At 35.3% G+C, this 22,603-nt stretch overlaps 3 protein-coding genes across 4 annotated transcripts; 1 reads left to right on the forward strand and 2 right to left on the reverse strand.

The window, feature by feature from the left end:
• The first annotated feature begins 2,689 nt into the window (after positions 1-2,689).
• On the forward strand, positions 2,690-7,367 carry LOC130746142 (TMV resistance protein N-like). Its single transcript, XM_057598685.1, has 5 exons — positions 2,690-3,656; positions 3,947-5,042; positions 5,206-5,481; positions 5,586-6,644; positions 6,744-7,367. Exons 1-5 carry the CDS (start codon positions 3,139-3,141, stop codon positions 7,203-7,205), a joined length of 3,411 nt encoding a protein of 1,136 aa, XP_057454668.1. The 5' UTR covers positions 2,690-3,138; the 3' UTR covers positions 7,206-7,367.
• A 6-nt stretch (positions 7,368-7,373) lies between these two features.
• On the reverse strand, positions 7,374-11,509 carry LOC130746143 (ferric reduction oxidase 2-like). Its single transcript, XM_057598686.1, has 8 exons — positions 11,227-11,509; positions 11,024-11,105; positions 10,730-10,933; positions 10,390-10,624; positions 8,858-9,188; positions 8,537-8,777; positions 7,760-8,460; positions 7,374-7,673 (listed from the first exon to the last, which is right to left on the reverse strand). The coding sequence occupies exons 1-8, from the start codon at positions 11,420-11,422 to the stop codon at positions 7,534-7,536; spliced, it is 2,130 nt and encodes a 709-aa protein (XP_057454669.1). The 5' UTR covers positions 11,423-11,509; the 3' UTR covers positions 7,374-7,533.
• Positions 11,510-18,310: 6,801 nt separating this feature from the next.
• Positions 18,311-22,568, reverse strand: LOC130746144 (ferric reduction oxidase 2-like). 2 transcript variants are annotated; one of them, XM_057598688.1, is made up of 7 exons: positions 22,302-22,568; positions 22,118-22,199; positions 21,640-21,828; positions 21,295-21,529; positions 19,863-20,190; positions 18,843-19,778; positions 18,311-18,763 (listed from the first exon to the last, which is right to left on the reverse strand). In XM_057598688.1, exons 1-7 carry the CDS (start codon positions 22,495-22,497, stop codon positions 18,624-18,626), a joined length of 2,106 nt encoding a protein of 701 aa, XP_057454671.1. In that variant the 5' UTR covers positions 22,498-22,568; the 3' UTR covers positions 18,311-18,623. The 2 variants fall into 2 exon arrangements, with proteins under 2 accessions (XP_057454671.1, XP_057454670.1); XM_057598687.1 differs by having other exon boundaries at positions 21,640-21,831.
• Between the last annotated feature and the right edge of the window lie 35 nt (positions 22,569-22,603).

A 22,603-nucleotide genomic window follows, 5' to 3' on the forward strand; every position in this document is an offset into this window, starting at 1 on the left:
AATTGCTCTCACTTGATACGCCCATATATATATCCCACACTTTTTTTAAAGCAAAAGTTTTATTAGATAAAATTATTAATTGTATAAACAGATTCAATAAAGTGAGTATAATCCCCTCAAATACTACATAAGAATAACTAAAAATCAAATTTATCGGGAAGTGTAATTTTTGTATATATAAACATTAATTTTTTTTTATGAATAAGATTGTTTACAAATAATTTATTTAATTAAAAAAATATGCTTAAATAAGTTTTTACTCTCTGCAAAATAGGAGTCATTTAGCTTTAGTCCATATATTTCAATTGTGTTCCTTTAGTGCAAAGTAGTACGGTTTTGTTCGTGTTGTCAACCTCCCTTACAAAAAAATGGCACAACTAACTGAAGTTTATGTAACAGTTCGACATATCATCAAGTTTTCTCCTAGTAACATCCCACATAGCAATTTAATTAAACTCAACAGTACCTTCATTTTCCGTTCTTCTTCTTCTCCAATGACTAGATAGAAACCCACTCCGACCTCCATACCCTAGCCCACCATTCTTCCCACAATATAAACCCAACAAGATTGAGAAGAAATAATTAAGAAATATCGAGATGAAAGATGATGGAGAGGAGGTGAAGGTCGAGCCTCCTTTCGGAGAGGTGAGTTCCAAAGAGAGGTGAGGCCATGAGATGATGTATCGATAGTAGAGACGACTCGTCCATGGCGGTCTGAAAGAAGGTGTTTTAGTGGTTGAGTGTTAAAAACATAAAAATCATATCCTTTTTCTTATTGATCCCTTCCCCGCCAAACCCTCTTCTCCATCGGCATGGTGAGCAACAACAATATGTTGCTCTATGGCACCGGAGAGTGATTGCAGAAAGTGGCCGCCGATGAAGTTACAGTGGCAGGGCAAGTGATTGGGGATGAGTGTCATATTTTGAAAATTTACTGGATCTTTGATTAACTAATACTACCTTGAGTACTAAAAAATTACTATGTGGAGCTAGATGAGAGGCTTTCAAGATAAAATGGTGATTTGAGAGGGGGATTTTCCCCTTATCTCATGTGTGAATTATTTAGACGGGCTAATGTTCATAATGTCATTCAAGGGACCCAAATGCTTGAATAATATATGGTAATTCAGGGTTTCTCCGTCGAGCATGCTCACCCACATATGCTCATGAATTATATCTTTCTTCTCTAAAAAGTAAGCAATTGCATATCTTTGACTCTTCATTTGGATCTTCTCAAGCTGAGTTCTTTCTTGGTCCTCATGATATACATCGATTGTCTCCTTCTTAACTCTCTCTAATATATGTCTTCCTTTTATTCCTTTTCTGTCATCTTGCTTTTCAATGTGATTTTTGACGCGGACATGCTTATGTTTCACATCCATTCATTTTTTAAACCTTACAGGGAATTATGAAATCAGAAGAAAAAATTAGGGTAACGTGATTTAGTTCTCGATTTGTAAATAGGATATTGAGAGTATGAAATGGAAAAATAACACATATTTGAACATGTTTTGCTACTTCAATAAAAAGTACTTCAACATGTCTTATTTTTCATTTTCATACTTTCTAAAAAAAACAAACAATCACTTAATATCAATAATAAATCAATTGTATTGATTTAATTTTACACGATTCATGACTTTGCTTCAAATGCACCTTAGAAGATATGACAACTGATATGACTAACTAACTGCGATCGCTGATCGATATGAATTTAATTTACTGTAGATAAATTCGATACAATCATCGTAATCAGTGAATCAGAATTGTTGCAAATGAAGATCAAATGGTCTAAATTTAATTGCAATAATGAAATTGTGATATGAGTTTAAAATCTAAGTCATTTAATCTTCATTGTTAACTACAATCACTTTGCACTGAATCCCCACATAGTTACTACAAACTAGTACAAAGTTACTAACTCCATTCAACTAACTTTCTAAATTGGCAAAAGTGAGTTAGATCACATAACCCAACAACAGCTCACCAAACGCCATTAAGCTTACTTTCTAGGTTTTTGCCAATTTATATTATTTTTCTAAATAAAAGTGGGTCAGCCCACCTAAAGCACCGACTCGCGGTGGGCAGAGTGGGGTTATGATTTTTTAGGTTTACTTTCTTCCAACTCCTGGTGGGCTAGTTTGAGTTAGTTGGACTACGTTGTTTTAAGACATACTTTTTATGCATTTCTTTCATTTTTTTTGGAAACTCGAATCCAACGAGAGAAAAAAACTTTATTTCCTAAAATTTAAAGAACCAATTGTAATAACTGTTTGATATAAAATTTTAAGAATATTCTTTGGATGAATGACTATGCTTGAATGAGTTACAAAGATTTTACATGTGAATAATCTCAAAAGCCAAATCTATCACACTTTGCAGTTAGAGAGGCGTCGAAGGCAATAGCCCACTGACTATGACTTTCTGTCACCCACGAAGATAAAACTCTAGACTACACTCTAAAACTCGAGTTTATCGAAGCCGTCGAGGGAGGTGACGTACGCTTCCAAATTTTGAAATGTCAAAAGGGGTGATTTTTCCGGCTAACCCAAGCTGGTGACAAACTTGTGCAAAGTTACACAACCATTTCTCAGCCGTTGGATTTCTATTAAAAAAATCAACGAATCTTATTTTTTTGGGTTATAGTAGGAAAGTAAAAATCAACGAATCTGATTCAAAGTTGAAAGTTACCTGTTAAACAGGTAATCAAAATACAACCGACACTAACAGCCACCTCTCCTCCCCTTTTCATCTTTTCCAGGAACCTCTTCCTCCATTCTCTCCCACCGGCCACCACCAACCCTGCATGTTGATGATGCCGCCGCCGCAGCCCCAACCTCTGCCTTCAACTATCTACCAAAGTTTTGCTCACACCGGGGAAGTATAACCCTCTTCCTTATTCTTCCCCTGTTTTCAAATCACCCTCAATATTCTATAACCGGTTCCTAATAGATTATGCAACTTTACACAAGTGCTATTTGAAAAATGAAAGAAACCAAATTTCCACACACTTTCCTGTGAAGACTTGAACACCTTGTTCACACTTGTATAGTCAACTACTTCCTTTATTTGTATCTGCTTCATAGTTATACCAAACTTGCATTTCACTGGACCTAGCATCATTGAAGGGGTAATTTAATGGCATCTACCATAGATGGAGCTTCTTCTTCTTCTTCCTCTGCGTCCATTCGAACGGCACGATGCTCCAGCTCCAACCATGTTTTCTTGAGTTTCAGGGGTGATGACACTCGCAAGGGTTTCACAGACCATCTCTTTGCTTCCTTGGAAAGGAAGGGGATCAAAACTTTCAGGGATGATCATGGTCTTGAGAGGGGAGGACTGATCTCGTTGGAACTCATGAAAGCCATTGAAGAGTCAATGTTTGCAGTGGTCATTCTCTCACCAAACTATGCTTCCTCAACATGGTGCTTAGATGAGCTCCAGAAAATTGTTGAGTGCCGGAAGACTTTTGGTCAAGCGGTTTTTCCGGTGTTCTATGGTGTGGATCCGTCTGATGTGAGGCATCAGAGAGGAAGCTTTGCTAAAGCTTTCAAAGATCATGAAGAGAAATTCAGAGAAGAGGGAGGGAAAGTGGAAAAATGGAGAGAGGCCTTAAGAGAAGTTGCTAGCTATTCTGGTTGGGACTCCAAGGATCGGTAAGTTTAAGTTGTTTCGTCATTCAGTTTGTTCTATACTAAATGATATGCCATTATCATATAAAATATATAGATAAAAGACCAAGTTGTGATCCATTTGTTTATTCTGCTGCTCATGTAGCAAAGCATGGTTTTGTGTATTTCATTGAAAAAAATTATAGTGGGCATGGTCTATGCTTCTTGCTTAACCTTGGATTTCTAGAATATAAAATGATAACTTGTTTTCTCTATTTGTTGCTAAATTTACTTATGGTTCTTGTGGGGCTAAATTCCCCCCTCTCTCTGTACAGGCACGAGGCAGCACTGGTTGAAACAATTGTTGAAGATGTACAGAAGAAATTGATTCCTAAATTGCCATCTTGCACAGATAACCTTGTTGGGATTGATTCACGGATAAAGGAAGTACATTCACTCTTAGGGATGGGGTTAAGTGATGTTCGCTTCATGGGCATATGGGGCATGGGAGGCATAGGTAAGACGACTATTGCTAGATTGGTCTATGAGGCGATCAAAGAGGAGTTCAAGGTTAGTTGCTTTCTTGCAAACATTAGAGAGGTGTCAAAGGCGAATGGCTTAGCTCAGATCCAAAGGGAGCTTCTTTCTCATCTTAATATCAGAAGCGGTGATTTTTACAATGTTCACGATGGGAAAAAGATATTTGCAAACTCTTTAAGCAACAAGAAGGTTCTTCTTGTTCTTGATGATGTAAGTGAATTAAGCCAATTGGAAAATTTAGCTGGAAAGCAAGAATGGTTTGGTCCAGGAAGCAGAGTAATCATCACAACCAGAGATAAGCACCTGCTAGTGACTCATGGAGTGCATGAAATTTGCAAGGCTAGGGGCTTAGTCCAAAAGGAAGCCCTTAAGCTCTTCTCTTTAAAAGCCTTTAAACAAGACGAACCTGAAGAAGAGTACTCGAGTTTGTGCAAAGAAGTGGTTGAATATACTAGAGGCCTTCCATTGGCACTTGAGGTATTGGGTTCCCATCTTCATAGAAGAACAATTGAGGTTTGGCATAGTGCTTTAGAACAAATAAAAAGTATTCCACACTCCAAAATCCAAGATACGCTGAAAATAAGTTATGACAGCTTACAGTCTATGGAGAAAAATATGTTTCTAGATATTGCCTGTTTCTTCAAAGGGATGGACATTGATGAAGTGATTGAGATATTAAAAAACTGTGGGGATTATCCCCAAATTGGAATTGACATTTTGATTGAAAGATCTTTGGTAACTGTAGATAGCATGCACAATAAGTTGGGGATGCATGATTTGCTTCAAGAAATGGGCAGGAATATTGTATTTCAAGAATCACCAAAAGATCCTGGCAGACGTAGTAGGTTGTGGTCTCAGAAAGACATTGATCAAGTATTGACAAAAAATAAGGTAGGTGCCAATTTTTCATGACAATTGGATGTTTGAAGTTGCATGAATGATTGTGGCATTTAAGAATTAAGATACAAACTGAGTGATAGTTTTTCTTCCCCTTTTAAGTTTGTGTTTAAGCTCATTATGCAAGATTGCGTTATTTACAATTTTGGTTTTCTAGGGAACTGATAAAATTCAAGGCATAGTTCTAAACTTGGTTCAACCATACGAAGCTCGATGGAGCACTGAAGCCTTCTCCAAGATAAGTGAGCTAAGATTACTCAAGTTATGTGACATGCAACTTCCCCTTGGCCTCAATTGCCTTCCTAGTGCACTAAAGGTTCTTGATTGGAGAGGATGTCCTTTGAAAACCCTCCCACTTGCGAATGAACTGGATGAAGTTATTGACCTCAAATTGTCTCATAGCAAAATAGAACAACTTTGGCATGGGACAAAGGTAAAAACCACATATATCACAGACTCTTTCCGGATCATGTTTTTGACATTATCATAATAACTCCCAAAGCTAATAATATCTTTCACATTTAAAATTTTGATCAGGTTCTCGAAAATCTGAAGTCAATCAAGTTGAGTTTTTCCAAGAATCTAAAGCGATCCCCAGACTTGGATGGGGTTCCAAATCTTGAATCATTGGTTCTTGAAGGTTGTACGAGCTTAAATGAGATACATCCATCCCTTCTACGACACAAGAAACTTATTCTAATGAATTTGAAAGACTGCAAAAGGCTCAAAGCTCTTCCATGTAAAATGGAGATGAGTTCCTTGGAGGATATAAATCTTTCTGGTTGCTCTGAATTTAAATATCTTCCAGAGTTTGGGGAAAGCATGAATAATCTATCAGCGCTTTCTTTAGGCGGGACTGCTATAACAAAACTACCCTCATCACTGGGGTGTCTAGTTAGCCTTGCTCTTTTGGATTTAGAGAATTGCAAGAATCTTGTTTGCCTTCCAGATACCATTGCAAATTTGAAGTCCCTCTTAATTCTTGATGTTTCTGGCTGCTCCAAACTCCGTAGCTTGCCAGAGGGTTTGAAGGAACTCAAGTATTTGGAGGAACTTTGTGCAAGCGGAACTGCTATTGAAGAGCTACCCTCTTCTGTGTTTTATTTGGAGAAACTCAAAGTAATATCATTTGCCGGGTGCAAAGGGCCAGTGTCTAAGTCGTTGAATATGTTTCTTCTCCCCTTTAAGTGGCTGTTTGGGAGTCAGCAGCAAGATCCTATTGGATTTAGATTGCCACCTTCTGTATTGTCTCTACCCTCCTTGACGAGTATAAATTTAAGTTACTGCAATCTTTCTGAAGAATCAATGCCAGGTGATTTTTGTCACTTATCTTCATTGATTATGTTAGATCTCACTGGCAACAATTTCGTTACCCCTCCAAGTAGCATTGCCAAATTACCAAAGCTTAAATATCTTCGCCTAAACTGGTGCGAAAAGCTTCAACAGTTGCCAGAGCTTCAACCAAGCATGCAAGAATTGGATGCAAGTAATTGTGCTTCACTGGAAACTTCCAATATCAATCCATGGAGGCCATGCTGTCTCTTTGCATCACCTACACAATGGTGCTTACCTAGAGAACTAAAGAGCCTTCTGGAGGTATGTACCCTGGCTTCCCCAACCATCTTAAATATGTGTGTTTGTGTGACATAATCACCCATCCTGCCCCTTATTCTACATTACAATTATGTCTTACAGGGTCGACGTCTTCCCAAAGCAAGATTCGACATGCTTATCTCAGGGAGTGAAATTCCTTCATGGTTTGCCCCTCAAAAATGTGTTTCCTTTGCAAAAATACCAGTACCTCATAATTGCCCTCCAACTGAATGGGTGGGATTTGCATTGTGTTTCCTGTTAGTTAGTTATGCTGATCCACCTGAGGTGTGCCATCATGAAGTCGATTGCTACTTGTTTGGACCTGAAGGTAAGCTATTTATCAGCTCCAGGAACTTACCTCCTATGCAGCCATATTACCCTCACCTTTATATTCTCTATTTGTCAATTGATGAATGCGGTGATAGATTTTATGAAGGTGGTGACTTCAGTGAAATTGAATTTGTATTGAAATGTTATTGCTGTCATTCATTGAGAATAGTGAGGTGTGGGTGTCGTCTGGTAAGTAAGCAAGATCTTGAAGATGTTTATGGAAATCATTTCTAGTTGGTCTTTACAGTGAAGAGCTTGGAGCTGCCAATTACATGATATGTCTTATATAGAAACTTGTCATCGAAACTTTTGAGCCTTATTACATGTATAGAAACTTCTCATTCTGTATTTTGTACTCAATTTTTGTTTGTGTTTAGATAATCGATACTTATGAAATCAAGATACCAAAGTAAACTTCATTATCTGCTAGTCATTAAGGCCCAATTAAATCAAAGCAACATAAAAGTTCAAAGTTCATCCAGGCTAGCTGAGACTACTAGGTCCTGCTATAGGGATTGATCATTAACTTATTTCCACACTTCAAAATAGTAGGAGTAAAAATTCACCAGCTAAAACTGATGGACTCAAAATGGAGGTTTTTAGCTGAACCAGATGAGCAAATGGCTGCAACATCATGCCTCAAACTTTTGGGTCCTGAAACGACAACTCCCACACTTGTCCCTTTGAGTTCAAATAGCAGTCCTGTAAAAAGGGGTGAAACGTGAGTGATTTCAATTCATTGGTCTCTACTCTCTTAACCATAATTAAAGAAAATGGAGGTTACTCACTTTTTAGGTCTGGTCTTACACCATAATGCACATTGGTAGCTTGAACAAGGGAATTGTATGGAAGGCTTTCCAACTCTCTATCTTCATTGTTAATCATTGAGTTTGATGACGTTGTTGATGACCCTACCAAGTTCTGAATCTTTGTTTCTTCAGCATTGTATTTCTTGTTCCAAAGAACAGCTGTGCTGCAAACAATGGCTATGGACACACATATTGCTATCATGTTAAGGAACGCCCTCAAAGAATATGAGAATGTTTGTTCCAAATGATGATCGATAGGGAAAATGTAGAAACGAGTAATGATCCCAATTATGATAAGGAAAATGATGAATGAGGATGAAATTATAGCACCAAGCCAGAGCCAACTGTTTGGACCTAAAATGGCATGTACAGGTGCATCAGTTGGCTTTGGCTTGAACAATATGGTTTGAGGGTGAATTGGGGTTTCTGATTGAAGCTCCTTATCTCTTGTGATGTAAACCTCAATTTGTACTTCTAGACTAGAAACGTCAGATGGGGTGCCAGAAATTGGAAGGATCAAATCTAGCATTGACAGAGATGAAGACTTCTTGAATGCACAAATGAGAACAACTTTTGGGGTTTTACATTTGAGTGCAGTGCTTTGATATATAAGCTCCCGAATGATGGAGATAAAAGGTGTTATGCCACTTCCTCCACTCACCATCACAAGTGTGTCATGCCTGGTATATAAACAATCAAGTTAGTATGTGGAAATCAAGGAACTTTTAGTTTTGAAGTATGTGTTTTGCTTCTAACCTTAGATAATTGAATGAAGCAGGTCCATAAGGACCTTCAACAGACACACCGAGGCGATCTATTGTGGAAGTTGAAAGCTGTTGGTAGAGCTTCTGGGTCCAAGCTCCTTCACTTTTAATGACGACACTTAGCTTTTCTGGCTCCAAGTTACTATTAGAAGTGACTGTAAATGGATGCCACTGCAGCTTGGATATGCTTGGAACATTTATGAACATCACACTTGTGGGATTATATGTTAACCCTGCCAAAAGCATACCACAGAAAAATAAGATTAGCCACTTATCAAGATACTGTGCTAATTAAGATAGACATGTTAATTACCATGGCCCTTAGAGAAGTTGAGTTCTACAGTTTCACATGGCAAAACACGAGCAGAAACCACTCGAACTTGGCGACTTGATTGTAGAAACCTCAGGAAGCGATCAACCAAGAAGAGGTAGAAACCAGGAAGCATCATGGAGGGCGAATAGGTAATGCCAACGTGAAAGACGAAGAAAATGATGAAGATGATGTATATGTAATGAGCGTAGAAGAAGAGCTCAAAAACTTTTCGCCTTATGCGGGGAATGGTTGTAACCCACAGGAATAAACCAGCAAGCAAAGCTATCTCTCCTGCCACTATTGATATCCCAACTTTGTTCCATTTCAGCATCTGCAGTGAAACAAAACCATAGCCCATGAGCTAAATACAATACTAAAAAAAGCAGTTATCATATGCAGGTAGCTATGAAGACACTTCACATATCTTTGGCTCGTGTCTACCCAACATTTTCCATTAAAAAATGACATCATATGACTTATTTTATACTGACCAGACTAAAGATGGAGAATACTTGGATGAATGAAGCATTCCAAAGGCAAGCAGCGATGTTCACAAGTCACTCACAAATCACAATTGACAACAAAACAATTTTATGCCTAACTAAATAAACTAGTGCAACATGAATAAGAGGAGATTTAGGTCTCATCCGAAATTTGTTTCACAACTAATTTAGTCCATTTATCCTTTTGAGTTTTGATGCTCCTCCTTTCATGAATGCCATTATTAGTATTGTGGTTCTTTTTGGGGGTCAATTGTTGGTCTTTTGGATACCTCTGTAATTATGTATAGTAAAAGTCCAATTTTGATCCTTTCCATCTCTATTCAACTTAGATCCAACGGTTAAAAAAGTTCATGATCCTTCCGCTTAATTGTTAATTAAGCTCATTATCAGAGTTCCAATATTTTTTAAATCCTTAAAATAAAATTAACTGCTCAAACCTTAGATACTAGATATGGAGAGAAATTTGGATGGAAAGAAACAAAATTGAAATCAACACTCCTTAAAACAATTTATTTGTATTAGAGTAAATTACACTCCACTACCTTGAGGTTTCCTTATATGACACTAAACTCCAAACTTACTCAAATATTACACTTCACTCCATTTTTCTTAAGTTGATAACAAATTTTTGAAAAATATTCCCTAGCAAAAAATGGGGTGGAGTGTAATATTTTTTAGGTATACAATTTATCGTAGTGTGCTTTCAAACTACAATTTATTGTATTTTCTTTTTTTAAAAAAGGTTAAAGAAAAAACTTTCAAAAAAAAATATTCATTCATAATAAATATTAAGAAATTATAATTATGTCATGTGGTTTCAAATTTCAAAACCCACTATATATAAGGTAATAAGTATCATATTCATGTCTCTTTAATTGACATTACATAATTTCGTTAGTTTCTAAAGAAGGAAGAACCAAATGGAGACAAAAGATTTTGATTTAAAAAGGAATGTTTTGCTAGTCTTATTTTAAATTATTTACAAAAAGTCAAAAACACAGTTTTTAAGTAGCTAGCGACTTGATTAACCTGAGAAATTTGGGATGTGGCTGCCCAAAGGATGATGTAACAAATGCCGTGAGAAGTGAAGATTGTCATGACTATGTGTCCAAGCCAAATATGGTACTTGATGCAACTCTCCGAGGTCAGGCCAAGCAGTGGAAGGACCGTCGAGCCACGCGCCACCGGAAAAAACAGGAATGCCAAGCATACGGTCCCAGTCCTACCCAACCACGCTGCTGCATAATCTAGTCTCGCTTCCCATCTGCCACAAACCACAAAACAACAAAATCCAATATCATCATATTTCACAAAAAAAAAAAAAAATTTGTGGTTGGATTTAAATGTTTGATGAAAAAAGTAAAATTACACGTTCATGCCAAATGCTGCTGCTGATTTCGGAGTGATTTGTGGAAAGCTATTGTATATATAAGTTGTAAAAGACCAAATTAATAATGCAATGAACATGAGCAAGAATGCTAGTTCTGTGCTAGAAACAATGCCAAGAGGGCCTTTTACAAGCACTGGACTCTTCCACATGGTTGAGAGGTCATTGCTGCTGCTGATGATGGTGCTGAAAAAAAAATTAGAAGCCAATTATAAAAAAAATTATCTTTTTAAATCTTATAGTGAAACATTAACCATATTAAGGGGAAAATGGTACCTTTTTGTGGCTATTTGGAGGTAGACACATCCCAAAACAGCTATGAACAAGATTGGGAAAGTGAAAGTCAGAATATTTGAACCTGCAATAAGAAAATGACAAAATTAATTAAGTACAGTTTCATATACACAATTTTTTATCGGGATTAATGCAGAAATGAATTAAGTAAAGCTGAAACTCATATAATTGAATAAAAAAGAGACCTTGTATTCCAAAATATGTAGAAATAGTCTTTTTTACAATTTGAGGACTCCATTTTTTTGCGTAAGTGTTTGTGGGCGCCATTATCCATAGTAGAATCCATCCCAGAAACACTAGCACCGCCACTAACCTTATTGCAAATTGAATCCTGCCATATTTTTCTTGAGCAGGTGACCTTTTCACCATTTCTTCAGGCATTTTTTTGCTTCAAAGGAAAAATTATAACGTAAAGTAGCTAGTTTGTTCCCAGAAATTGAGAGACTCTGAGTCTCTGCAGATGAAGACAATCTGAGTAGAAACAAAATTATTTATAGGAAAAGAGGACAGCCAAGCAATTTTCCCTGTATTTTGTAGATATTTCACACATCAAATATTCAAAAATGGTTAAGAAATATTTCATTTCACTGGTCAAAAATACTTTGACCATGATTATAAAATTAAATGCTTGCAAATTTCAGTTTCGGAAGTATAATATTTGGTTTATAGAAGATCTTTTCATATCTCGTTATACTTTTTATTTTTTAAAGGCTCATTATAGTTCTTTTTTTTGAAAGTTAAAGGCTCATTATAGTTGGTATTTATGAAAATTTGAACACCGAATAAGAATATAAAAATTTAAGTAGAAATATTTCTAATTTTTTTAAAATTTTAGTTTTAGAAATATAAAATTCGGTATAATTATTAGAAGATCTTTTCACATCTCATTAGTTAGTGCTTATGAAAATTTGAATACCGACTAAATATAAAAATTGGTTTAATTATTAGAAGATCTTTTCACATCTCATTAGTTAGTGCTTATGAAAATTTGAATACCGACTAAGGAAAATAAAAATATAAGTAGAAACTAGTTTTATAAAATAATTAATCAAAGAGGAGAAAAGTTTATTTGTTTTGGTGTCTCAAACGTAACCTATGTTCTGTACAAAAATAAAACGTAACCTATGTTCATGTACCAAAAAAACGTAACCTTTGTTCAGCCCCATGCAATAGTTCATCAAAACTCATATATAGCCTCCTAGCGGGAGTTTTCGAAGGATAGCTCAAGTGTAAAGCTATAAACATAAGGGTTGAGTGGGATGAAGGGTGAAGGGTCAAGGGTTTGAACCTTGAGGATGACTAATTTACTAACATTATTAACAACTAACATTTATCTATAAAAAAAAATCCGCTAGCTGGAAATTTGATATTATGTTGTTTTTTTATTAATAGGATATATTATATTGTTTTTTATTGTTAATGATTAAATTCCAAATTAAGATGATTTTGATCCATAAAAAATACACGGGTTTATTTACAATTAACATTATAAAAATTATTTTATTTTGAATAAATTAATAAATATTAAAACATTTTTAATCATTAAATATAATAAAATTAAAATAATTGTGTCGATACATTTCGATGAATATTTAATATCACTAAAATTTAGTAATTTTGATATTTAATAATTAACAATAAAGTAATTTTCATAATCTAAGAACTTATTCATTTAATACTATGAAAAATAATTAAGTGAATATAAAATATCTTAAATCAAGTAATAAGTTTTTAATAGCATCAAATAAGTTTAATAATATTTTTTATAATTTTTATCAACAATAGAGTAACTTTTACTTTTAAGATTATAAGAAGTTATAACTTTACAGCGTAAAATATTATTTAATAAATTTAAATTTATTCAATTTTTGTCATGATTTTTTTCCTTTAATTTGTTATAAGTTCTGAAGTCATTTTCAATTTTTTTAATATATTAAACCAATATTTATAGAATTTTTTCAAATAATACACAGATATATTGTAGTTAATATTTATTTTATAAGACTTTATAATATTATATATATCTAATTTTTTTTAAAAATAGCACGGAGCAACATTGTAGTAATTATTTTTTGAAATTAACATTGTAATAATTGCTATTAAACAACATATATGATAATTTAAGTAAATTAATTTCCACAATATATATTTATAAAAGGAAATTAACCACTAATTTTAATATTTAATATATTTATTTATATTAAATACATAAATTTATATAGTTATAATTTTTATTTTTTATTTTTCTCAGCTGGAGGTCGATAATAAATATTTCAATTACATATTAAACTCTTCAAGCTAGATTTATAGTTGTGTTTATAATTTCTTTAAACGACTTCAGTTTGATTATCTTTATTAAACATAATGCAGATTTTAAAGTTCTTTTCTAATTGTCCCTGGCAATGTTTATTGAACTTGGATGCATGCAAATGCCGAAAGAAAATGGAAGTATATGAAGTGATTATTGAAGCACGCTTTTTAGGAAAAGCAAGGACCATGCACTCACTGTTGAGGGATCTAAGTGGAATTTTGTTAACTCATTTGAAACAAGTATATGAATGATTTTTGTAGTTTTGTGATAAAAGGAATTACTCAAAAAGAGGAACAATGAGTATTTTTCAGCAACGAGGGAAATAAAGGAAAAAGTTGAAAAGAAAAATTTCATGGAACTTTTTTAGCTTCTTGATGGAATACAATGTCAAGGCAAATCACTTTACAGAAGCCATTCATCTAGAAGGACACTTTGCTATCGACAAAATTGAGAGTATTGTTTTTTGTAGAGTTAAGACACTTTTTCTTGATAATTGAAGGGGCAAAACGCCCAAGAAGAAACAAAACAGGTCAGAGACCAATTTGAGATATAAACCCCTACAACATCATCACGTAACAGTGAAATAAGGGAATTAGGGATATTGGTTCCTATCAAAGCTTACACTAGGAGAATTGTGGCCAAGTCTAGCAAGATGATTTGCGCTACGATTTACCTCACGGAAGAACAACTGGAACTTTACCTCCCAATTTTGGGTAGCAAGGGATTAGATTTCCTTAATCAAATCCGCACTAGGATGAGCAATGAACTTGAAAGTGATTAAGTTGAAAGCAGTTTTACAATCCATGTCAACAATAATGATTGTTGGGCAAAAGTAGAAGCCAATATGAGCATGTCACACGAGGATTATAAAAGAGAAATTACGTGCAACGCACAAGTTGACTTATACCCGATTAACTTATTTATAATTTAAAAAAAATTACATATATATGAAAACTAATTTATTTATTAAAAAATTCCAACACAAAAATTACGTGCAACGCACGGGTTATCGCACTAGTTATATTTAATGGCTGTTGTTTGTGGGCTGGAGCTGTGTGTAATTTGTAGTTGTTGCTATTGGTGGCTGTCCAACATGTTTTTTGGGTGTTGTGAGGAGTATTTTCAAGTGCTTTTAGGGTAGTGGCGACTAAATGTACTGTTTATTTGTAAGGGGGCAAAATTGGTTATCCTAAGGATGTGGCACTCTTTTTCCTTGCTAGGCATTTTTCCCACTGGGTTTTTCTTATGAAGGTTTTAATGAGGCTCATGCTTAGGATTATGTTCTTAGCCGTTTTGCGGGGAAGTTGCCAGGGGATGGTTTAATACCTTTGTTTGTTATAAAAGTTTTAATGAGGCTCATGCTTAGGATTATGTTCTTGGCTGTTTTGCGGGGAAGTTGTCAGGGGATGACTTTATAGCTTCGTTTGTTTAGCTATCCATGTTTTGAGTAGCAGTGTGCTTGTATTTTGTCTCAGCCTTGAGGACTTTTACTCATGGTTGCTTTATTATTAATATTATCATCTCCATTTTCAAAAAAAAAGTTGTGGGTATAAGAAGTTTGAAAATTAATGTTTAAATAATAATTAAATTTATATGTGTTTTTGTTTATGTACTTAATACAAAAATCAACTAATCAACGTTAGTTTTAATTATTATTGTTGGAGTTTTACATGTATGTCTTTGTGCATTTAATATAGATATCAAGTCTCTTTTTTTAGTATATTTGAAAGTAAAATTACACCCGCCAGGAATTGATCCTGAACCTTCTCCTCCCCAACCGATATGTCACCCAACTCTTACCACTTGAGCTATCATTCAGGGATAAATATCAAGTCTCTTTTACACACACATGCATCAATATATATTTTTTAGAAAAAAACATTAATTTATAATTGTATGGTCACAATATGATGCTCTCATCTATCACAATAAACATTGCTCTGACTTGACACACACACACACATATATATATATATATATAGGATGTATCTCATGAGAAAGGTAATCTTATGTGAGAAAATGAGAATAAATCACGACCGTTAGATCTAATCATCAACGGTCAAGATTAAAACATTAAGTCATGTGACTTTTTTAAGTGATCATGTGACAATCACATGACCATTAAATTCTTTTAATCTTGACCGTTGATGATTAGATCTAACGGTCGTGATTTATTCTCATTTTCTCACATAAGATTATCTTTCTCATAAGATACATCCCCTATATATATACGTGCAAATGACTTAACCATGTGTGAATGACAATAAACTCACTTATACATCTGTATCACATCTCATCTCACCAGCGTGCAAGCAATTCATATTCAGTTCAAAAGGTTGAATGCATCATCTATTATGTTTTGAATGATAACAATTTTCAAGAGTGTAAATGAAATAATTGAATATATCATGTGAATTTCAGGAAATCACTCTCATATTTCTCATACCATATCGTCAAGATAAGCAAAGCAAGACGATGACATGAAGACAAAGAAGAGACGCTCAAGCAAAGAAGAGAGAAGACACAGACCATCAAAAGAAGACAGGACAAGACAAGCTAAAGAAGTCAACGCAAGCAAAGAAGAAGCAACAAGACACAAAGAGAGAAAGTCAAACATGATTCATCGTCTATGCAAGAAGGTCAGTTAAAGCATCAAGGCAGACTATACAAGCAAAAGAACGATTTATCTACCGAATAGTCTAACTAGAAGAAGATGATGAAGAAGAAGGATTATCAGAGCTACAACGCAACAACACTAGCAAAGAAATATCAAATCAGCTAGTCCACTCAAGCTGAAGAAGATCAAGAGACAAGAAGAGTCAAATTATTAAGATCATCTTCATAAGGAAAAACTCAAGTATTCAAGCACAACAGTACAAGAGCAATCAATGCTTTAAGAGCAATCATGCAAGATCAAGCGAAGTATTAAGGGACATCGACGGAAGAAGACTCGGAGCTTCAAGGACAAACAATGCAACAACTTTCCAAGCCATCGGATTGTCTGAGAAGACTGCATGCAACGTCAATAACTCAAAGTTTGTCTCAAGGCTGATCAAAGGAAAGCAATGTCTAGAGAAAATAACGTCATATTCAAACGAAAATATCTCTGACATTCTTAAGGAGAAAGTCAAGTGCTAGGAAACTACGTGAAACTCTATAGAGCACTTTGATCAAGGAAACTAGTGCACCATGTCAACATCAAAGTTTTTCATCTTTCTCTCTCATCAAAGGAATGATGAAATGGAGCAAAGCTTATTGTCTACGACTACAAGCATTTATTCAATACAGACAAACTAGACAATCCATTTCTGAAGAAGAATTTGGTCAAAGCTGAAAGTCTCAACTACTTAATGACCAACAGACGAAAGGAATAAAGCATGCGCCAAACCGATAAATCTTCTAAAGGAAGAATGACTGAAGAAGGAGCATCGTATGAGACAAATAAAGTAAGCAGAGCTTCATAAGCAACCAATGTCTATCATGATATGAAGACTGCTCTAGAGAGAAGCATGAAGATATGAGCTCAATAGAAAGGATCATCTGAAAGAGAACAGATCATGTGAAGAAATGTCATCATCTGAAGAACAATGAAGAAAAATCGTCTGAAGAAGAATGAAGACGACAAAAGTAGAAGATCATCTGAAGAAGAATCAAGCTCTCACTCAACGCAAGCTACTATGTCAAATCAAGCAAACTTCCTATTGAAGATAAAACTTAGAAAACTTTGTTCAGAAGATTCAAGTTGAAAATCAAATATCTGACACAATGCTATGATGTAGAGAAAAGCATCGTGGTGTCACTATCAGATTTCTATATCTCTACACCAACGGATAGAAACTCATACCTATGTTACTTGCTACATGACATATTACATCTTTACTACATAAGATCTCCATCAAACTGTACCACTCTGTGACGCAAGTACCTTTTTATACAGTTGATCCAACAACTAGAAGTTATGTGAACTACACGCTCCAACAGGCCACAACAATTATCTTTCACTCACAGAAGATTCAAAAGTATAAAAGAAAGAAGTGAAGACTTGAAGAAGTAGCGCTTATGCTCACATAGATTGAGCTTTATGGTCAAATCACTTAAGCGTGAAAAGAAGCCTGAGAGTCAACACTCAAATGTCGATGATACACTTGTTTCGGTATTAACAACCGGTACCCGGTCACCATTTGAATGTCGTCGGATTTGGGATTTAGATTATTAGAATTTAAAATTATATTAATTTTAATTAACTTTTAATTGAGTTTTTATTTTATTTTTAAAATATTCACAAATATATATATATATATATATATATATATATATATATATATATATATATTGCAGGTACCCGCATTCCATGAATATTCCACAACCCATGGTTGTTTGAGGCTATGGCGTTTGGGCACGGTGGCCTCAGATTTGGGGGCTAGTTAGGTCTCATCTGTCCACATCCTGAAAAATTTCCCCAAATCGCACACCCTAATTTGTCCAAGGTGGTGCCAAAATTGATCACTGCTCTATGGGTTGAAGTTCACTCAGTCCAAAATTGATTACCATTCTAAGAATATTAAGGACATGGCTTGGCCAATTTCCCAACCCACCACTGCAAGTGAAGGCTTACTTTGTCTTTGGGTCTATTATGGATGTTTTGAAGAAGTATTTGAAGAGCAAGTCTCCAAAGAATCATTGGGTAAGCAATTAGCATCCCAAGTTTTGATCTTTGCTGCTTATTTGCTGTTTTTAGGCACTGTGTAGTGTTGTCTTTTCTATTAGCTTTGAGTCTTGTGATAATTTACTGCCATTCTGTATGCTGCTCCATATTGGAGCATGGTTACTTATTTAAGTTATTTTTTTTTTTTGGATTAGAAACATGTTTAACCCTTTAAAATTTTAAGATATACTAAAGTAAACTTCATTATGTGCTAGCCATTAAGGCCCAATTATATTATTGTTGACAAACTGAATTACACATACTTAAATCAAATCAATATAAAAGTACAAAGTTCATCCAGGCTAGCTGAAACTACTAGCTTTTCCTGTAGGGATTGGTTGTTAAATTTTCATATGATCGGCAGACATCTAAACAGTACAGACACCTCATGCACTCAACCTCATTTTTATCTTAATTTTCTTATCACTTCACTTCACATCATATACATATGTCACACATTCATTATTTCTCTCTATTCTCTTCATTTTTCTTTCTCACTTTGGGTGTCTACCCAACATTTTCTTGGCTTTTTTTCACACTTCAAGACAGTAGGAATATATATAATTTCACCAGCTAAAGCTGATGGACTCAAAATGAAGGTTTTCAGCTAAACCAGATGAGCAAATGGCTGCAACCTCATGCCTCAATTGTTTGGGTCCTGAAACGGCAACTCCCACACTTGACCCTTTGACTTCAAATAGCAGTTCTGTAAAAATGGGAGAAAAGTGAGTAATTTCAATTCATTAAACTCTGAATCATAATTAAAGAAAATGGAGGTAACTCACTTTTTAGATCTGGTCTTACACCATAATGCACATTGGTAGCTTCAACAAAGGATTGGGATGGAAGGCTCTCCAACTCCCTATCTGCATTGTAAATCATCGAGCTTGGTGACACTGTCGGTGTTGACCCTTCCAAGTTCTGAACCTGTTTTGTTTCTTTAGCATTTTGTTTCTTGTTCCAAAGAACAGCTGTTGCTATGGACACACACATTACTAGCATGTTAAGGAACGCCCTCATAGAATATGAGAATACTTTGTTTGAATTATGATCGGTAGGGAAAATGTAGTAACGTGTAATGATCCCAATTATGATGAGGAAAATGATGAAAGAGGATGAGATTATAGCACCAAGCCAGAGCCAACTGTTTGGACCTAAAATGGCATGTACAGGTGCATCAGTTGGATTTGGCTTGAACCATATGATTTGAGGGTGAATTGCAGTTTCGGATTGAAGCTTCTCATCTCTTGTGATGTAAACCTCAATTTGTAGTTGCAGATTAGAAATGTCAGATGGGATGCCAGAAATTGGAAGGATCAAATCTAGCATTGACAGAGATGAAGAGTTCTTGAATGCACAAATAAGGACAACTTTTGGGGTTTTGCATTTGAATGTAGTGCTCTGATATATTAGCTCTCGAATGATGGAGATAAAAGGTGTGATGCCACTTCCTCCACTCACCAGCATAAGTGTGTCATGCCTTAGATAATTGAATGAAGCAGGTCCATAAGGACCTTCAACAGACACACCAAGGCGATCTATTGTGGACGTTGAAAGCTGTTGGTAGAGCTTCTGGGTCCAAGTTCCTTCACTTTTAATGACAACACTTAGCTTTTCTGGCTCCAAGTTACTATTAGAACTTACAGTAAATGGATGCCACTGCATCTTGGATATGCTTGGTACATTTATGAACATCACACTTGTGGGATTGTAAGTTAACCCTGCAAAAAACAATGAAAAAATGAAATAAAGTAATATGAAATTAGCTAGTTCTCAAGATATTGTAAGATAGACATGTTAACTACCATGGCCCTTGGAGAAGTTGAGTTCTACAGCTTCACATGGCAAAACACGAGCAGAAACCAATCGAACTTGACTGCTTGATTGTAGAAATCTCAGAAAGCGATCAACCAAGAAGAGGTAGAAACCAGGGAGCATAATTGAAGCATAGGGAATGCCAACATGAAAGATGAAGAAAATCATGAAGATGATGTATAAGTGATGGGCATAGAAGAAAAGTTCAAAAACTTTTGTCCTGATGCGGGGAATGGTTGTAACCCATAGGAACAAACCAGCAAGCAAAGCTATCTCTCCTGCCACGTTTGATACCCCAACTTTGTCCCATTTCAGCATCTGCAATGAATCAAAGCCATAACACCATGTGCTAAATACAATACTGTTAAAAATAGACATTCATAGGACTTGGCTAATTCCTCATTTTTCTTGCTAAATGCTGGTTTCATATCATATAGTGCGTATAGAATTTCCATCCCCCGCCCCCCGCTCTTTTGTGTAGTTGAATTTAGAAGTATCTAATCGGAATCAGATAAGCCATTTACAATCTGATTTCATTTGTTTGGGGGTTTATGTTGCAGGGGAGGGGGAGGTGGAGGTTCATGAAGTCGCTGACAAGTGTTGGGTAAATAGTTTAATGAAGTGATTATGGTAATTAACACTTATTGAGTAAGTGCTTATTCGAGAAACTTGTAAAAATAAACTAAAAATAGGTTATAGGTAGATTCATAAACTACACAATGTATGAAAGTAGGCTCAAAACACCTTATAAATAAGTGATAAACTATTGGCTTAAATATGTTGGGGGCCCCTACAAAATATGGGTCATTTGGTTTAAGCCCCTAAAAAAAATTCCTTTGCTAAAAGCCCTTAAAGGGAAAATAATATATAGGTTTAAGCCCCTGTCGTTTCATTCCGTCAAATTCTTGTTGAGTGTGCTAACAGAAGCCGACGTGGATTTACGCACGTGCATCCATGTGAATGACAGAGGAAGTCACGTCATTTAATGAGGGTAAAAAAATTGAAATCCTAAAATCCTAAATTGGGGATTTAGGGTTAGAAGTGGTAAATTTAGGATTTTAATTATTTTTTACCCTCATTAAATGACGTGGCTTCCTCTGTCATTCACACTGGTGCACATGCGTAAATCCATGTCTACTTTCGTTAGGACACTCAGCAAGAATTTGACGGAACTAGACGGCAAGGGCTTAAACCTATATATTATTTTCCCTTTAAGGGCTTATAGAAAATAAAAAAATTTGTAGGGGCTTAAACCAAAGGACCCCTATTTTGCAGGGGCACCCAACATATTTAAGCCTAAACTATTTGCATAAACTCTCTTGTGCTCGTGTAAGATAAGTTAAAATAAACTTTTTCAAACACGTCTAAATTATTAAAAACACACATAGGTTTCATGTGAACGTAGATAGGGACTTGATTAACCTGAGAAATTTGGGTGGTAGCTGCCCAATAGATGATGTAACAAATGCCATGAGATGTGAAAAGTGTCATAACCACGTGTCCAAGCCAAATATGATACTTGATGCAACTCTCTGAGGTGAGGCCAAGCAGTGGAAGCACCGTCGAGCCACGCGCCACCGGAAAATACAGAAACGCCAAGCATATGTTCCCAATCAGACCCAGCCTCAATGCTGCAGTTTCTAGTTTCTCTTCCCATCTGCCACAAACCAACAAAATCAAACATTGTACACAATTCACAAAAACAAAAAAACTTTGATGCCCACCAAAATGGTTGGAATAAAATGTTCAATGAAAAAATAATATTACACTTTCTCGCCATCTGCTGCTGCTGATTTCTGGGTGATTTTTGCAAAGCCATTATGCAAATAAGTTGCAAAGGACCAAACCAAGAGTGCAATGAACATGAGCAAGAATGCTAGTTCTGTGCTCGAAACAATGCCAAGAGGGCCTTTTACAAGCACCGGACGCTTCCATATGGTTGCCTCAGGGCCATTGCTGCTGTTGATAGAGCAATAACAAAGAATGTTATAAGTCAATTATCAAAATATATTTTGTTATTTTATTTATTATTTAAATTAATTGATTTTAAGTTAAAATGAATATTTCATCAACATCTTTTTAGATGGTGTTAACTTTAGAAGAAGCGGTATGAAGTGTAGATTTTGTATAAGAATTGTGCCGAGTATTTTACCATGAGGAAGTTCAAGGTAGGAGTATATTATGAATTAATGTTATAGTGAAACATATAGCTCTCATTAAACCATATTGAGGGGAGAAATGGCACCTTTTTTTGGCTGTGTGGAGATATACACATCCCAAAACGGCTATGAACAAGACTGGAAAAGTGAACGTTAGGATTACTGGACCTGTATATTCATATGGAGATATATTAGCACACAAAATATGGATTAATGCAAGCCCTAATTAAGTGAAGCTGAAACTCGTATATAATTGAACAAAAAAGAGACCTTGTGCTCCAAAATATGTAGAACTAGTCTTTGCTTGAATTTGAGGCCTCCATATTTGTCTGTAAGTATTTGTGGGTATGACTATCCATTGGAGAATCCAACCCAGAAACACTAGCATCGCCAGTAACTTTATTGCAAATTGAATCCTGACATATTTTTCTTGAGAAGGTGACATTTTCACCATTTCTTCAGCCATCTTTTTCTATAAAGAAAAAATTCGAATGTAAAGTAGATAGTTTGTTCCGAGAAATGAAGAGACTTTGATGAAGACAATCTAAGCCGAAACTAACGTATTTATAGAA

The sequence above is a fragment of the Lotus japonicus genome, chromosome 3 (genome assembly GCF_012489685.1).
Source record: "Lotus japonicus ecotype B-129 chromosome 3, LjGifu_v1.2".
Classification (NCBI taxonomy): Eukaryota; Viridiplantae; Streptophyta; class Magnoliopsida; order Fabales; family Fabaceae; genus Lotus; species Lotus japonicus.

Excerpts from the sequence above, each read along its gene's own strand:
- LOC130746142 (XM_057598685.1), top strand. The coding sequence starts at position 3,139 with ATGGCATCTACCATAGATGGAGCTTCTTCTTCTTCTTCCTCTGCGTCC. Across the intron at positions 3,657-3,946 it reads GGTTGGGACTCCAAGGATCG|GCACGAGGCAGCACTGGTTG; the intron begins GTAAGTTTAAGT and ends CTCTCTGTACAG. Across the intron at positions 5,043-5,205 it reads AAGTATTGACAAAAAATAAG|GGAACTGATAAAATTCAAGG; the intron begins GTAGGTGCCAAT and ends TTGGTTTTCTAG.
- LOC130746143 (XM_057598686.1), bottom strand. The coding sequence starts at position 11,422 with ATGCCTGAAGAAATGGTGAAAAGGTCACCTGCTCAAGAAAAATATGGC. Across the intron at positions 10,934-11,023 it reads CTCCAAATAGCCACAAAAAG|CACCATCATCAGCAGCAGCA; the intron begins GTACCATTTTCC and ends TTTTTTTTTCAG. Across the intron at positions 9,189-10,389 it reads CCACATCCCAAATTTCTCAG|ATGCTGAAATGGAACAAAGT; the intron begins GTTAATCAAGTC and ends GTTTCACTGCAG.
- LOC130746144 (XM_057598687.1), bottom strand. The coding sequence starts at position 22,497 with ATGGCTGAAGAAATGGTGAAAATGTCACCTTCTCAAGAAAAATATGTC. Across the intron at positions 21,832-22,117 it reads CTCCACACAGCCAAAAAAAG|CAGCAATGGCCCTGAGGCAA; the intron begins GTGCCATTTCTC and ends CTCTATCAACAG. Across the intron at positions 20,191-21,294 it reads CTACCACCCAAATTTCTCAG|ATGCTGAAATGGGACAAAGT; the intron begins GTTAATCAAGTC and ends GATTCATTGCAG.